This window comes from Zootermopsis nevadensis, unplaced genomic scaffold (assembly GCF_977971745.1).
Source record: "Zootermopsis nevadensis isolate Lab colony 2312 unplaced genomic scaffold, Znev_1.0 Znev_ptg000023l, whole genome shotgun sequence".
Taxonomy (NCBI): Eukaryota; Metazoa; Arthropoda; class Insecta; order Blattodea; family Termopsidae; genus Zootermopsis; species Zootermopsis nevadensis.
In genome coordinates, this window is record NW_028259155.1 from 1532845 (window position 1) to 1551578 (window position 18734).

The following is an 18734-nucleotide window of genomic DNA, read 5'->3' on the forward strand; positions in this document are numbered from 1 at the left end:
AGTATTTATTAAATGTTCTTAAATACGCATGAAGCCAACAGCATGAAACCTTATGTCATGATAAATAACAACCCTCGGTCATACCACACATCCCTTATTCCTAACGATATACAGAAGATTAATTATAATTAGTAACTTGGTAGATTTATCTTACTGGTTGAAAATTATACTGGGACAAGTAGAAAGAAAATATATAAATATTAAGACAAGAGTGACAACTGCCAACACTCAATGAATTTGTGCAAATGTATCAAAATTAATTTTATTAAATACACAACTTTTATTAATAAACTGTAAGATTAAAATACACAGAAATTAATGTGTATATATCATATGTGCAGACAACCTATTACACATTATAATTTAATCATTACAAAGTAACTGTATCTCATCCTTTGCAATATTTGTTACACAAATCATTACAGCAAAATTGTGTGCAATGCACACATATCAGTAATTTTATATATATATACAGGGTGATTAAAAAGCTTAGGGCCAAACTGAAGGAGTGTATAGAGGGACTCAGAGAGAACAACTTTCGAATAGGAATCCATGTCCTCCGAAGTTATCCTGAGTCAGTCGAGGCCATTGACGTCTGATAACATGCTGCTGAAATAATCGTACTCTGCTATTCTCCTAACAGCTTAATTTTGTTTTTTATTAATGTACAAGGATTACATTAGCAATCTTACAAGCTGAATTTACAATAAGTGTTCAAAATGGCGTCCTCCACATGTGCATATCCCTGAGTTCTGCAAAAATGTATCGTTCCATTTGACATAGCAGTGAATGTAAAAAGATTACAAAAGTAGCAAGACACCAGTCACTATCAACTCACAAAGACAATGTAAACAGCCCAGGGGTCACTGTAGAATCTGACGGGATACGTGTCATTCAAAATTAAGCTAGTAGGAGAATAGCAAAGTACGATTATCTCCGCGGTATGTTATCAGACGTCCCTACCTTCAATGGCCTCGGCTGACTCAGGATAACTTCGGAGGACATGGATTCCTATTCGAAAGTCGTTCTCTCTGAGTACCTCTATATGATCCTTCAGATTGGCCCTAACCTTTTGAATCACTCTGTATACACAAATTAATTTATATGAAAGCTTAGTACACAGTAACTCTTAGGCGTTTACTGGAATTCAACACATCTTGCGTATATATCAATCTTGCTCTGTTTAGAATCGCTGGCAAACATAGTAACATTCCTATCCTCTTACAATAAGGAAAATAATGCTGAGACAACAAAGATTCAACTGACCAAATGGTATAAGGAGCATTTTCATGTCCTACACATTAAGATACCATAAGATAAAATGATTAGAATATACAAATTAATCTCAATATCACAGGTGTTTTATCTCTTAAATAACAGAGGTAGCTTCATCACATGGTCATCGTCCGACTCACCACCGATCTTCGATAAATGATGCTAATGTATATTGCCAAGAGAAAAACAACAAATAAGTCATCTAACAAACCCAAAACACCAAACACAGCCTCTGGAATGATGTCTAAAGGTGAAAATAAGTACATCAGTCCAGCCAAGAAACACAGCACTATTCTAACTCTAAACATTAACATCAAACCTCCAACAGAAAAGAATTCATTCCAAAGATGCCGGATTAGCGTTGGACAATCACGAACCATTTCCATAAACTGCAAACAAGAATAAAATATTAGTAACTCATTTATAAATGTGTTGGCTAATGTAAAACTCAGACTAAAAGTGCGAGACAAAGATTTGAGCTAACATTGCAAAAGAACTGTAATCAATTTTGGGGTTATTTAAAAAGCAATAGAAGTTCACTTTTATTAAATAAAATATAAATTCCTTTAACAAATTAAGTTTACTGTTATTTATGGTATGTTACATGGATTGATTTCCCCCCCCCAAAAAGAAATAGTCAATACTTTGAGGTTATGTCTAACAATTAAAAAAAAAATTAATCTATTTATACCAGTATGTACCACCAAAACAAAAGCAGTGGTTATATACATTCTGTATTTTCAAGCACACATTTCTTCAAACATAATTATAAAAACACAAATATATTTCTTCATTTCAGTTTCCATACATACCGAGCGAGGTGCACCAGAGAAACTACGGTTATATTCTTCTACCATACGATACAGAAGCTGTATCTGAGCACCAGCTGTTGATGCTGGAGACGCTTGTAATTCTCGCTCCGTGAAACAAACGAAGAGAACTGAAATCTGCAAACAGTAAAACAACTGCGGCTCTCACACTGAGAATATAACTGGAAAGTTACTTTCAAAATTTGTTACTTTAATTCTTTGTCATGTTCAGTAATCAATCTGTTTTTGATGATCAGGAATGTTTTTAAAGAAGATAAAGTGACTCCCACCTGTTGGCGACACATGGGGCAGGATATGCGTGACATCACATCATTCATATATATGTACATGCGAAGACAGTTTCCTAAAATTAAACAAACTTTCTTTAGCAAGATTTCAAGCATGTATAATAAGAAGGGAAAAAATAAATAAATATAAATATATAAATAAATATATATATAATGTACAGAGTAACAATCCAGCTCTCTGCATAAATATAATATCTTTATTTCAATTTTTAATTTCATAAAATATCAAAAGAATAAATTAATACGTATTTCTACTGCTTGTCAGAATTCACTATTACTCAAAAAAATCAATGGTTTTTTACACACAAATAGGTATATTATAATACCATTATGTACTTTAAAACCTGTATACAAATAACTTACCTGTAACAAAATAATTTAACTTACAAATATAATTTTAACACACAGAATGACAACAAATATATGCAAACTTTCACCCACACACTGAACAGCTTCTACAGTCAGATGGCAAGGGCATACATGTATGCTATGTATTAATGACGTGCGTTGGAAAAGAAGGTATGACAACTTGAAGCAAAGAACATACCGCAGTAGAGATGCCCACAGTTGGTCTCCAGAGCCATCTGATGTTCATGTAAGCATATTGGACAGCGTTCCGGATTATATGTTCGACTGGGAATTTGAGGTACACCTGTCAAACAGCACGCACACTACTTATAAGCCTTTTTCCTTCTTCTGTGCAAAGTGCAACTTAAAATTTAAGTGCATGCGTAATAATAAAAGTACTGAAAGGTACAAAATATCAGAAGTATTGAAGGGTTAGGAGGATTTTTGTATGGTACCACACACCCACATCACATGAACCTTCACCGACAAATTGGCTCTAAAAATCACTTGTACTGAAATTATTATTCAAGCATACAAGTCAAACTGACTGATTTACTAGCCTAAAGCAGCATGACTGCTAATACAGAAGTTCACTGGTTAAATTATTTTAGATCATCAAAATATATTTCTCTTGGATTACTCTCTTGGCATTTTTCATGCTCTAGTATGAGCGAAGAACGACCTATAGGCGTGCCCATGTCTGTCTGTCTGCATGATGGGGAACCACAATTGTGTAAAAATGGGCCCGAGACCCTAGCCTTGCTGGAACACACCCTTGTACAACAATGACCTAAGATCTGACTAATGCAAAAATGACCTAAGGAAAAGTTTTTACCAGTCGTCAAACCTAAGAAAACATGGCACAGAACAGTCTAGGGTCATAGCCTCCAGTTCTGTTTCTACATGGCCAGTGGTATTTAAAAGACATTTCTGGGAATTTTTTTAATAAAGTCCTTTCTTTAAGACATACATAAATGGCATTCTTAATTTTCAAGTTCATGTAAAGAATGCTTAAATTTGAATACTCAGTAAGAAACATAGCATATAATTAACATACAGAAAATCATGCAATAAAAAACATTACAGATTTAAAATTTAATCATAACTTCTGACCTTGTTAATAAAAGCTGAATGGAAAATATGTTTAAAACGTGGAATAAAAAATTATGAATGCCTTACCAGGCTGAACATTTTCAATGTGATTTCCAATCTCTTGAATGTTTGTAACAGTAGGTGGAGGGCCATTATGCTGATCAGAAAATATCCACCAGTTATGTGTCCCAAGTGAGTTCAACAGACCGCTGCAGAAAGAGAAGTGAAAGTCATTCCACACTCTTCCAGTTATAAAAATAAATAAACAGAGAATAGTCCTGAAGTCATTTACAATCCAGATGCATTACTTTATTATCTAACAGACTCCTTCTGCAGGAGCTAATACTCACTCAGATAGTCAAGAAAGTCCCTACATTTTATAGAATATGAAGGTTCCTCATTACATTTATGGCAGTCTGCCACAGATCCCTACCCTGAGCCAGATGAATGCAGCTCATACCCTCCCACATGATTTCTCTAAGATTTTAACGAACCTGATACAGTACCATCTGAACACAAAGCAAAAGCACAAAACATTACATAACAAGGTGAGATATCAGGTTCTCATGGCAACAAGTATGAAGATGACTGTCTTTTGGGATGCTTTGTCACAAGAACCTCTGAAATGCATGTAATATTCCTCAAATATTCAGTACAACCCACAAGACAATGACCTTCATTATACATTGACGTTGGAGAAAATGTTTATAAGTCTTCAAAAATGTGAGAATATAATTAACACCAAATATTCTCTGAATATGAAAACCAATTACTGTCAGAAGACTGTTCTGACAAGTGGTCGTATCCAACAATCTAGGCGTGGACGGTTACAAGCATAATGGCTAGGTTAGGATTGAACCTATAAAGCTTACCTCCAATCTATTTTTCGTACGGCAAAGACAAGCAGTGGAAGAACACCAATTATAAAAATAACCGCAACTGTTAGCACCTCATTTCCGATTCCATATATGTAATCTGATGACATTGCCAAATGGATTAAAGACAAAGTCAAAGTTCTAAACTGGCACTTTTAACTGAAACTGAAGGTCAACTCTTAAAGAACGGTATTCACTGTACGATCCGGAATATATCTGGGGATATAAACAAACTACACTTTTTACATCATTTTACGTTGTAGGAAGCACAGATAACAATCACTTTCTGCGTACTATAACTGTGGCACAGACTTATTAGCACAATTGTTGGGAGAAACTTGGTATCAATAATGGAAATTGGTGACAATTGGTCTCCTGTAAACAATGTTGTAGACCTCGTTATTTCGGTTATTTTTCGTTATTAAACCACAAAGAAAACATTATTTTCTTCAGAACGATTTATGAAGTGATTATGCCAGTAAATCCGTCGATTTAATAACGAAAATAAAAACAAATGAACAGAGCAACCAAGGAACAAGGTTCGCCAAAATTACAATATGACAGTAAATATTTTCCATTACCAACTAAACCCGCGGATTGCATAGTAAATGGCTATAACAGTCTCATATCGTCTGAAATACAATTCCTGGGACAATTCGAAAAATATAAATTAATTGCATAAGCTGAACCGAAAAAAATTAAAAAGGTGTACTCAGTGGAGTACGCTAAATTTCCAAAGGCGTCTGTAAGCTACATCGTAAACATTGACGTTAGCTGAGCAACCAAGGGAATTACAATTTCAATAATGTGGTCCAAGATCACCAACCAACATCAGCGGCGCACGACGCTTCCCATCTCCAGCCAAAACGTTAACGCATTTTTTCAGCCAATTTTAACAATTAAAACAAGTCCCACATATACTTCCCTAAAAATGAACCCAGGCCTCCACGGTAAGAAGCCAGCCGTTAACCACCTGGCCCATGGGGTATTCTGATAAACTTTCATGCAGAATGCATAAAATATTAAACTTGACCCTTCAAAGAATTTTCACATTTATTCATACTATATTTTAATGTTCCAACAAAAATACACATTTACATGGCATTAATTCCATATTCATATGTAAATGACAAATGAAATAAATTCAGATTAAATGATACATTATAAATAATGGTGACTTAGAAAAGCAAATGGCATATTATGTTATCACTATGATCTAAATTTTAATTGCCTATTTGAACATAATAAACAATAAAAACAAACTTTGCTTTAAACCCAGAGACTTTGGTGAGAAGTACCACTCATACTGATCTATTATAAAAATACAAGTGTTTCACAGCATTTATAGACATTCTATAATACTATATAATCAATGCTTGAAAATAAATACTAAATCAGTGTACATACGAATTAATTTGGAGGAATGAGATCATATGCGTAATATAAGAGGTGAGAGTGAGTTCCAGCTCTTGGCCTCTGCAAACCAACTTACTGCCCACCTACATGTAGCGACCCTGCTACGCTGAGTGACTCTGTGATAGGTTGGTTGCTTCATTCCACAGGGACAATACATCAATAAATTGTAGGGCAAGGAGGGACTTATAATTCTGATGTGGGAGCACATATGGATAAGGGATGATGCCTGTAGTCCTAAGGGACAAGTTGTCTGCAGGAAGGTAACCCTGATCAAAAATCGATGGTCTTCAGTGTCAGGAACTACGTGAAGACGTGAAAACAAAACAACAACAAAAATTAATCAGGGAAGGGGTTAATTCAAAATATCCATTGTATGAAATATGGTCAGGTGTCATGATTAATTTTTACATTTGGGGAAACTAACTCCGATTCCAAAAAAATGAAAAATAAAATAAAGAACTAAAAGAATAATTTGGAAACAACCAATTTTACATCAACAAATTAGCACAGGTATTTTCACATTTCTGTCATAGTCTTGTGTTCAAGTATAAACTAAACTATACTCTGAATATTTATTTTAAAGGTAACTTAAAATATTCAAAGTCAGAGTATTTAGTAAATTTTCCAGTAGTTTTGCCAAATTCTTCACACAAATCCGAGGACTTCTACTTCTCAACCTCCATTACGCCTCATGAACCTCAGAAGTGAGTCTGTTGTGGAGAAATTATGTATTATCTATTTAATGATGATCCATGATTTTAATTGCAAAACCTAAAATGAAAAACTCACTTAAATAACTTGCACTACCTGATATATACATGAACAGAAATATCTTACATTTATAACTTACGAACTATTCTCCTAGCACGTATCGGAAGATTACTACTCATAAAGATACAATTTATAGCATACATGACTTATAAAACTCAATAGTAATGTGAATCGTATCATATGGACATTCTCAAATGGATTAACACACTAGCATATCATACTATTTTCTTATTGATGCCTAGAAAATACTACTTACACAATAAGAAAATATACACTCCTTCAAATATTGAAACTTCTAACTTAAAATCGCTACATATTTCACTACATGTCATCATTCAGTGAAAGGTTGTGTGTACTCATTTACAATTATATTTCTTGTGTCAGCCATTTTATGTACTAACTCAAAAAAAATTCTGTCATTCTGTAGCATTGTGAATTTCATGGTAAAATGTTACATCTGTGATTACTTCTGTACATTAACGACTGCTAGCCACCAGATATTAATGTAATGTGTGCCACTAAGCAAGAAGTCTGTCAGCCAATTTTTTACATTTATTTGTATTTTCAGTTCTTAGTCTTCTAAGTGAACCCTGAAACATACAAACTGGGGGGCCTCCAGGGGGGAGTAAAAGTGTTCATTAAAACAAAACAACAAAAATTTGAATGAAAATTTCCAGCATATGTTTGCGTTGTCCACATTTTGCTTTGGCTGCAATATTGCAGATGTGAAAAAAGAAAGTTCATATAAATTTTTGTAACTGAATATGAAATAAATATTCTGAATGAGAATAGCTTTACACATTATACTGAGGTTACAGAAAGAATTCTCGTGAATTAGACGAGGGCCTTGAGCACCATTATCACCGCCACCAATGAGAATTCCTGCGGCCTCATTATAGTTACATGACAAAGCAGTACTAAGAAATAAGATCAATGTGAAGTTATCAAAATTATTTTCAATATAAGATTTCAGTTGTCAAGTTTAAAATTTTATAATCTTTCTACTCTCCTCTAGAGACATTCTTACACAAACTGCAACTATTTATTCAGACTCTTCAGCATTTATTTAAATGTTACATATAAGTTATATATTAGTCTGAATCTCCCGCTGCGTTGTTTTAATCACATTCGGTAATATTGTAAATTAAACTTTGCTTCGCAATCACTTAGATGTTATAAGCAGTGCCATAGCAAGAACAGTGGGACCAATATATGCTCATAAACAATTTAAATCAATGGGTAGCAGGTCAACATTCCTACGGTATTTTGTTCCGATTTAAATGTAATGGGATGGTGGTATTGGATTTTCACAATTAAGCAAATTAATTTTATGATGTGATCAATTGAAATTTGTTTTTCAAGTAACTTTGAACTTCTTAGAATATTTTGTCACATTATTTTATTTATTTATTTAGTGTTCTGTCTGACGACAGGTCCATATGAACAGGATCCTTCCATCCTTTTCTCTTCTCGGACTGGGACCTGTTCATATACGTTCTTGGCAGATGATCCAGAAGTGGTTTGCCATTGCCTTCTTCTGTGTGTGAATGGAGTAATTGTTGGGATGCCACGGAGGAGAACTCCGTGTTGCCTAGATCACGGCCTTGCCCAACACAAGTTATAAATTCGGGCACCGCCGGGAATCGAACCCGAGACCCCAGGATTACAAGGCCAGCGTTCTAACCGCTGGACCACCGTGTCACATTATCAAACAAAAATTACAGCAGCAAGAAAATGAAGAATTTACAAGAAAAGTCAACTATTGTTTTAAAAACAATTAATTAGTCTGCGTAGGAGTTGAGTTTCTCACGAAGATGTGAATATAGACAGTGGTCTTCTGGGTTGTCGTGCCATGTGGTATTTTGGCGGTATGCCACACACATATATAGTGCAAAAACCCAATGAAGAAACCGACATGTACCTGTTTGAACTTGTCAATGTTTCCAGTTTCGCTGTCATTTGGTATAAGGGTTTACCGTTACTATGAACAAGATAAAATCTAAACTGGAAATATCCTTCAAATGGAACTTCAATTCCCAACTAACAAATCACATTCTTAGGACGCATGTAACTTGCGATCTTTTATTTCACATGGCAGTGAAATTATACAACTGACCGGTATGACACATCTAGTCTAATATTATACTGAATGAGGTATGCTATGGCACTGCTGAAAGTGACTGTTTAGCTCAGAGAAACCGCAGTTACAACACCTGATATTTGGTGAAACAAACAATACCAATTGAATGAGTACTGTGACACTTATCGTTACATGGTATGAAATTTAATTTCCTCCATGATAATAAATAAATACTATCACTGTATGTTTTATAAAACTAAATCAGAACAAGGACCTAGAACGTCCATGTCTACCAAGATTAACTGCAGAATGTATGTTTCATCAAGGATATGCACCATTAGTGACTTCATAAATGGGGTTCTTGGTTATGTTGTCAGCATAAGCATCCAACATGCCGGCATTGAAGTGCTGCTGTCGGTGAGGTGTTCGGGCGCCCTTCTTCCTGCTGCCAGACGTGGATGAATTATGTAAGTTCGTGAATGTTGTGAAGACCGTCGTCACAGAATCAGACATGTGCATCTTTTTGTGTTTGAAATGTGAGCTCTGTTTTGAAATGGTACTCATCTTAGGAATAAAAAGAGCTAATACCAAAACTGTTGCAAGGACGACAAGAGCGACACATACAGTCGGGTCGTTATATTTCTCGGGAACAAACGAACAGACGATACCCCAGACCACGAGCACTGGCATCGTAAGAAACGCGGCCAATGTTACCCAGTGCCCCTCCTTGTAGTTTCTCCTGATCTTGAGGACAGACAGTCCATACAAGAAAGCGATTATCACGAGAATTGTAACATAAAGATGCAGCAGAAGGAAATCTGTTCGAGGCATGAAGCAATATGCAATACCTTCAGAATCGACTCTGAACTGGGGTCTGTTTGCTAGGAACCATTGTACATTGATTACTACTTGAACTAAGACAATAAAAAATAAAATGATATACTGATTAATATATGAAATTCTCCCACCCAAACCCAGCAAAACCAATGAACGTAACTGCATTAATTTAATAATGAGAATGCCGTAACAGAGGCTCATCGCTATGGGATGGAGGAATGCTCTTAGAATACATCGCATCTCGCTGGCAGGAAGTACAAACAGCACGATGCTGACGTACAGAGTCATGATGCCAAGCAGGAGGACAATGCCAAGAGACTGATTTCCTGCTAGTGTGCCGTCACATATCTTGATGAGCACGTACACCAACATGAACATGGTTATGCAAGTTCCTACGGCCGCTACGGCCACCATTACCGTGGCCCACGGTCGAGTGATAGAACTCTCGGGCGTCACTCGTATTACATTCACGCCCGACCCGTCTTCTCCTGCGAACTTGACGTTTCTACCCACCGCTGGCACCTGAATGCCTTTGACAGCAGCATCCTGCAGGCTGGCCAATATCCCGTCTTTCTCAAATACCTCTTTCATTTTTGGGAAGGCGTCTGCTTCATATCCTCTGCCCTGTTTCTCACTGCTCGAGACCTTCCTCCGGCCATTCAAGAAATGCAACATCACTGATCCAGCATTGTGATCAAGAACCAGCCCTTGATCATCTGAGTACCACCCAATCTGAAATTAATAAAGCATTTGCATTCATACAAACAAGTAGATTATTAAGTTCAAGGCCCATCAAGCTTGGCTCAAAGCATCATCAAGCCATGAAATAAGTGCTGCATATGTAGTTACCACTCACCCCGCTGACATCTCCGGTGTCTCGAATGTGAAAAATAACATATTTGTTTGAGATGAGCTGTCCGTCGTGCGTAACGTGAATACTTGTCCCCTGGAGCTCAAATGGAGCCTTGTGTTGCGAAGTGAAACTAAGCTGTGACAGCACTGACAAAATCTCTTGCTGTAGGTTGATGTTTGTAGTACGTAAGCATTCAGACAAGTTGCGCCCCTGGCATTTCTCCACCTGAACTAAAAACACGGCTGCGGAAAATGCGGAGACAGCTTTCACGATAAACGTCACCTGAAAATAGAGCATTCTGATACAAAAATGGACAAGACTCAGTATCAAAATGAAACACTCATAAATCTTAAACTTTATTTCTGTACGTAGGAGGAAATAACGTTACAGTTACAAGCGCAAGACTCGATCTGAAGGAAGATTTCAGATAAGTGTCCAATTCTGCGGCCTCTGTCCACACTTAAGTTAACGCAGAACTTCGTATAAAGTGTCTTATTTCGATGTCGTCAACTGTAGTTTCTGGGTTGTGATGACAGAGCCTTGTGGGCGATTACAAATGTTTCGGATGAACGTACCACCTTTGTCTTCGATCTCCCCAAATGTAAAAATTAAATATAAACAAAAGTAGGCTCATATAAGCAGGAAAAATACAGCAATATTGATAATGGTGGTCCGACACTCCCCATCATAACCTCAAAGGAAGAAGAAATGGCCCAGTCTGAATGTCGCAGGCGTAGCAGAACCTATTTCATTAGGTCAGTCACTTCACTGGCAGGTGAAGAGTTAACCGTGGCTTACCTCAGGAGCGACTTCGAGCTTTCTAGACAGTTCTGACTCTTGTAGTGTCCCACAATCTTTTGCAAAATTCTGAGAATCATTCTTCCAGCCCCATTTGCAGTCATACATCATTTCCATGTATTCATGTACCAGTGTGTCGTCGTTAGTCGAGGCAGTCTGAAAGCACGCAAAACACGATCAAGAGCGGCTCGGTAATATTGTTACAGCACTTGTGTCAGTCAAGGACGGATGATGAGGGTAACGACAGAATCTACAGAAATTAAAATGGCACAAAAAGTGCTTCTAGACCTAAATCCCTCTACTTACCTGCAGTTTATAAAGGAAGTAATTTCTGAAGTCTGGTAATTCAGGCATATGAGGTTCTATGAGGTAACCTCCAGTAAAAATGTTCTTCCATAACTTGAGTAAGTTCTTGTCAAGGCCAATTGTTCCAGTTAATAACACGCTGTTCTGTAATTTGTAGCTTCTCAAGTGTTGAGCTAGTGCATAAATCTCCTCTGGATCAAGAATCAAAGCTATCGCTTCATTCGGTTCCTAAAAACAAATAATTTATTACAATGAATTTAATCACGCGAATGTATAATTATTGCCATAAATGTTTAAATTAATTATAAAGAATTGTCATTGATATCTTCATAAAAATGTAGAATTCATTTTTGATATTATTGCAACCGTATTAGAATATATTAATAATTAAAAATTCTGTCACGTACAACATACAAATGTAGAATTATTTCAGAGATATTAATTTTAATGAAAGTCAAACTGCATATTGTTGGTTTATTGTTTCATAGATACGGGACAAAGAAATTCAGCTAAAAGTTTAAAGCTGTGCAGTTTGACACGAGAAACTACAGGCAGGATATTACCTTTCAAAAAGTACTTGCTTACCAACTCTTCAAGAAATTTCTTCACAATATCCCCGATGACATTTGAATGTTTAGTAATCTGTAGTATCCGGCCAACCAGGATACCCATCTCCGTGGCAATCTGTCCAAACTTTTTAATGCTGTGCGAGCATGATGAAATGAGATTTATTGACGTAATTCCTAGTTCTTTTCCCACTGTCAAAAGGGGCTGCAACAGAAGAGAGATTTATGAATTATTATTATTCATGGTGGGAAGTGTGATACGTCAGAGTTTTACGCAACAACACAGACTGAAAGCATCAAGCAGTTACGAGTAGCGTGTATTGAGTGCACCTCTAATGTGTTTTGCGGGTGTTGCGATAATATTCTAGATTAAATCGCTGTGCCTCTGTGAGGTAATTTTAAAGCTGTACCCATTAAAACACATGAAAGATTGTTGTCTGTTGTTCGTTCAGTGGTTGTGGAACGAATGCTTTTAGGATCGGTCGTCACTCACCGCGATCTCTTGCGCATGCGCGTTTAACGAATTCCTAGCAGGGATTTAGCAGCTAACTTCTTACCTTCACCACGCCACTCATATCCGGCGCTGTCGTCAATATGTTTCCTTCTTGAGTTACTGAATCTGCCAATCTCGGTGAAGCTAATATTAACGGGATGTTGAAAGCATGAAGAGTTGTTACAGTTTCGCCTACCACATCTGGGTCACCCATTCCAATTAGGCCTACAGATATGAGGAGAAAACAAAATTGTTTCAGAATGTTTGTCCAGAAACCTTTCAGTATTACACAAGAAAATAAAATATGAAAGTAAGTCTGTAATTTGTAAACACACAAAAATTCTTATTGGGCACGTAATGGTCACTGGTCAGTCTGTCAAACCTCCAGTCTTTGTATGTGTTTGTTCATCTTGGTGACCCTAATTTACATTAATGCAAAATTTCATCTGGTTCTAAAAAAAAAATTCAAAATCAAATTTTGACGACTGTTTTGAAACTTTGAATACCACAATTTCTTTACCTAGTAAAGGCAGCTTTCCTCGGGGCTCCAGCGCATTCTTCACAGCAAAAAACACGTCTCTCATTGCAATTTCTCTCAAGCCACACGTATCAAATAACTCAATTCCTGAAATTAAAACAGCACGTATATAAAAAAGAATTTCAGAAATGCATTAGGTAGCAGAACTATCATTTGAATACCAGCTTTTACTCTGCGAGTGAAAGGAAACAATTTTCCTTACTGTCCACGACATTAATAATTTATTCATTTCTTTTGTGTTACGAATAGCAAGCGTGGCCCGTAGTAATGGAAAAGCTGTTTGTGTGAGTGCACGCACGTGCACTGTGTGTACAGAGAGAAACCTTCCACGTGTAAATCCAGAAAAACAAAATCCAATCAGTAATGAAATTCTAAACACGTCAGATTTCTTTGAAATTTACATTCATCAGATCTTAACAAGTCACAAATTACTTACCAATTTTAATTCCCTGAGAAACTGACTGGTTGTTGATTACCTCTGCAGCCCATCTGGCTGCTAGGATGTACTGTACAGCCGGGAGATTCAAAGCACCACAGTGAGGTTGAGGCGACGTCATATCTTCTGAGCCAGGGACGTGAAGGTCGATCAGAACTCCTAAAGGAATGAATGCTGTTTTACATTATCAGAAATTCATTAGACGGAACAAATCTCGTAAGTGTGACACAGTTTCTGACACATGCAACAACCCAGTAGACAGAAATCTTCATACTCATCGCCCTGATGATGGAGGCAGCATGACCTCTGAAACGTTGGTAAACATCGACCAGACTACACGGCGCAACAACCCAGAAGACAGAAAACTTCATACTCATCGCCCTGATGATGGAGGCAGTATGACCTCTGAAACGTTGGTAAACATCGACCAGACTACACAGCGCAACAACCCAGAAGACAGAAAACTTCATACTCACCGCCCTGATGATGGAGGCAGTATGACCTCTGAAACGTTAGTTAACATCGACCAGACTACACAGCGCAACAACCCAGAAGACAGAAATCTTCATACTCATCGCCCTGATGATGGAGGCAGTATGACCTCTGAAACGTTGGTTAACATCAACCAGACTACACAGCGCAACAACCCAGAAGACAGAAATCTTCATACTCATCGCCCTGATGATGGAGGCAGTATGACCTCTGAAACGTTGGTAAACATCGACCAGACTACACAGCGCAACAACCCAGAAGACAGAAATCTTCATACTCATCGCCCTGATGACGGAGGCAGTATGACCTCTGAAACGTTGGTTAACATCGACCAGACTACACGGCGCAACAACCCAGAAGACAGAAATCTTCATACTCACCGCTGTGAGAACCTCAAATCTTACAAGCACTTAAATAATCATACTGATGATTAAACATTATTTTACAATAACTACACTAATTATTCAATTAACTTACCAACTGACGCTTTGTCGTAAGCCTTTGAGCCAACCTGTGATGAAAATGCTGTCACAAGTAGAACGAGAAACAATGCAAGATGGCTGTCCATTCCGTCTCTCCCACCTTAAAAGAATAAAAGATCGTGAATGATTATTCCGTCCAGCCTATCAACCACAATTCTTTAAAAATCATGTTATATAAACTTCGCAGCTCTTTACAGATACATTTTCCAATCCGATTGTCAAGAATTAACCCCAAGGCATTCTGTCACAACTTAAAATTTTGATTATAACGTTATTGTTATTATAATTTTACATTGAATTACTAATAAAATAGAAAACATACAAATATAATGTTTTCACCTTCGTCGTATCGTTGATTTGAAACTCTCCTATAAATTTGAGGAAGAAACATATTTTAAACCGATTAAAGCGTTAACTGAAATTAACCTATAGAATAACAGTTACAATTTTAAATTATCCTCTTGTTCGTGGTTTTGTGTGTCTGAACTCCTGCTTCAAAGCTCAACCACCTTAGAAAATATCTCACTGAGTTAACAATTCAGATACTCTTCCTTACTCTCGCTGCGAGACTAATCGAGACATTGAAATGAATTGTTAGGTTATGGTTTAATGCCCTTCTCATTCTCCATTACATTAGCGGGACGATAAATGTACATCAGGTGATCAGACTATTGATTGGTAAAAATTACTTCCTATTTTAAAAGTCTGTACAGGCGTTGATATGAATACTAAGAAATCCAGGGGAGATATCTATCAGAATGCGTGAGAACTCTGCTAATACAATTGATGTAAGTATGCACGCAGGCATATCGTTATCATCAGACAGAGAAACACTGTTTTAAACACAACTGTGGCTTTTTTATTATCAGAAACGAGATTCTATTCTACAACTTACAATACATAATTAAGTGACTGAGGATAATATCTGGATCTTCGCCAGAGGAAAACATATAAAAATTCCTAATGAGCTTAATAATAGCAATAATAATGTGACTGTCGGGGCACGTAGCTCATATGAGGGAGATGAAAAATATATACGAATTTTTTGTTATTCGTGTTTTTTTTCCGTCTAATCACAATTGTATATAAATAAAATTTATACATAAGATATTAAAATATCATTTACATATTTGGTACATCTTTTTACTACATGTTTCGGTTACATTGAACCATCTTCAGGTGTAAAGTTAAAAGTTAAAAATTATAATACGTCAAAAGACTAACAAATGCACAAAATGACTGCTCAAAGATTTTTATGGCGAAGAATCAGATAGTGACTACGGTTACCTAAGCGCGTTGTACATTCATACGTAATGTTTCGCGCAAAGAATTCAACATACGTAAGTAAAAGTGTTTCAATTGAATCCAAACACATTCAAGTGACAGAAATCAAGAAAAACAATTAAATATGCAATATGAATTGAAAGTTAAAAATGTTTTCGAAAATTAAGCAACAGTTCGGACGCATTTAAAGTAGCGTACAGATGGCAGCATGTGTAAAAATAGTTTACGAATTTGACTGTTGATGGCGTGGTGTTTCAGACAGGTAAATCAATAAAATTTCTCCGCAGCGATTGGCTGACATCAGGGCACACAAACTCACGAACTCTAACGGAGAAAAAACTAAACTGAAAATTACGTGTTTCGATTTGATTGGATAGACCTGAATATCAGCTTTCAAATACGTGACATCGACGTCAGCCTCGGAAGTGAAAGTCAGTCGTTATTGAATTTTGTCGAGAGTCAGTGCAGTCTCCGTGACTCAATGTTAGCCTAGGAACTTAGCTAAGAGTAATTAACCTTCTTAATTTCAAGCTTTCGTAAGTCGGTAATCAAACAAATATGTTCATCGGGATAATTAGCAACATTTATTTCTTGCGATATATATGAAACTACTTTGTGCTTCGTAGAGTGAAGACGAGAGGACGGTTCCCTTCCAGTGACGTGTGCAAGATGGAGACAAGTACAACATTTCACCTTAGGTCTGATGTATGTGTACGTGTGAATTGCAGAGATGTGACATTAAACTCCGTGAATTACCTTTCGATAATACACGTCTGCACAAAAGAGGCGTGTGTTTCCTATTGTGACAGCCAAGTAAACTCCAGATGTACCTGGTTCACAGAGGATGGACGGGTCTAAATGTGACGTTTGTGTGCATATGTATACATATTTATATATATTTCTGACAAGACGGATCTTTGTAATATCCCGATACATTTTACAATAAAATTTTGACATATGTACTAATACTTCTTAAGCGTAAGTAGACCTCAAATGCAATTCATCAACCATAATTGCGGAAAAATCTGCATAAGTGACGTGAGCCAAGTGTCTTTCGAGTTTAACCAAAAGGTAAATAATGTAAATTCTTTGATGCGTAACGCTACGGTTGTGACTCAAACACAAGACTGTTCTATGTTGTGAGAATATTGAAATATTTGAGTGTTTAATATCCCACAATCGACAATAGAACTCATACGGTGCCACAACATAGATGATTTGCATCACGTCACTGCGCATCAACTTCCGCGCAGGTGACCCATTACCCTAACCTAACCTAACTAACGCAACGCAACCCAACAGGGGTAATCTGCGTCAGATGAACATGGCGCCCTGCGCACGAATTTTCGAAATAGACCTAGGATGGTCGGAAATTGCTGAAATTTTGAATGGACGTCGTGCCACAGGTATGTAATAAAAATTCATATTCTTTAGTGCCACAACACTTGTAATAAATTAACACGAAGCCATCAAAGTCGCGAGGTGGAAGAAACGCGTAATCAGATACCATCACTAATATCCGAATGTTTCAACAAGGTGTTATGCACTTGAAATATTTTAAAATAAAATTTTAACATCTCTAAGACACATTTAAGGATATTTTAGTTTTTAATTTCCAGCATTCGATAATAGAACACATACGATGCCTTAACACAATCAACTTGCATCAGGTCACTGCGCATCACCTACTGCGCAGATGCCCCATTAACCTAACCTAACCTAACTCAACCCAACAGGTGTAATCCGCGTCACCTAAACTTTGCGCCCTGCGCACGAATTTTCGAAATAGACCTAGGATGGTCGGATATTGCTGAAATTTTGAATGGACGTCGTGCCACAGGTATGTAATAAATATTCATACTCTTTCGTGCCACAACGCTTGTAATAAATTCACACGAAGGCATCAAAGTCGCGAGGTGGAAGAAACGCGTAATCAGATACCATCACTAATATCCGAATGTTTCAACAAGGTGTTATGCACTTGAAATATTTTAAAATAAAATTTTAACATCTCTAAGACACATTTAAGAATATTTTAGTTTTTAATTTCCAGCATTCGATAATAGAACACATACGATGCCTTAACACAATCAACTTGCATCAGGTCACTGCGCACCACCTACTGCGCAGATGCCCCATTAACCTAACCTAACCTAACCTAACTTAACTCAACCCAACAGGTGTAATCCGCGTCACCTAAACTTTGCGCCCTGCGCACGAATTTTCGAAATAGACCTAGGATGGTCGGATATTGCTGAAATTTTGAATGGACGTCGTGCCACAGGTATGTAATAAATATTCATACTCTTTCGTGCCACAACACTTGTAATAAATTCACACGAAGGCATCAAAGTCGCGAGGTGGAAGAAACGCGTAATCAGATACCATCACTAATATCCGAATGTTTCAACAAGGTGTTATGCACTTGAAATATTTTAAAATAAAATTTTAACATCTCTAAGACACATTTAAGAATATTTTAGTTTTTAATTTCCAGCATTCGATAATAGAACACATACGATGCCTTAACACAATCAACTTGCATCAGGTCACTGCGCACCACCTACTGCGCAGATGTCCCATTAACCTAACCTAACCTAACCTAACTCAACCCAACAGGTGTAATCCGCGTCACCTAAACTTTGCGCCCTGCGCACGAATTTTCGAAATAGACC

At 36.9% G+C, this 18734-nt stretch overlaps 2 protein-coding genes across 2 annotated transcripts in view; both read right to left on the minus strand.

Moving 5' to 3' along the window:
* Positions 1–246: 246 nt before the first annotated feature.
* Positions 247–5246, minus strand: LOC110834941 (E3 ubiquitin-protein ligase RNF170). The gene is made up of 6 exons (XM_022074618.2): positions 4705–5246; positions 3920–4041; positions 2940–3044; positions 2375–2448; positions 2088–2222; positions 247–1664 (listed from the first exon to the last, which is right to left on the minus strand). The coding sequence occupies exons 1-6, from the start codon at positions 4815–4817 to the stop codon at positions 1392–1394; spliced, it is 822 nt and encodes a 273-aa protein (XP_021930310.1). The 5' UTR covers positions 4818–5246; the 3' UTR covers positions 247–1391.
* Positions 5247–5742: 496 nt separating this feature from the next.
* The window catches only part of LOC110834962 (metabotropic glutamate receptor 8), a 45670-nt gene continuing 32678 nt past the window's right edge, over positions 5743–18734 (minus strand). The window contains exons 3-11 of the mRNA XM_022074677.2: positions 14771–14875; positions 13802–13960; positions 13348–13452; positions 12892–13052; positions 12354–12539; positions 11769–11996; positions 11463–11618; positions 10668–10946; positions 5743–10543 (exon numbers count right to left, since the gene is read on the minus strand). Of these exons, the coding sequence (XP_021930369.2) occupies positions 9296–10543; positions 10668–10946; positions 11463–11618; positions 11769–11996; positions 12354–12539; positions 12892–13052; positions 13348–13452; positions 13802–13960; positions 14771–14875 (2627 nt within the window). The 3' untranslated portion in view covers positions 5743–9295. The remainder of the gene's footprint in view (positions 10544–10667; positions 10947–11462; positions 11619–11768; positions 11997–12353; positions 12540–12891; positions 13053–13347; positions 13453–13801; positions 13961–14770; positions 14876–18734) is intronic.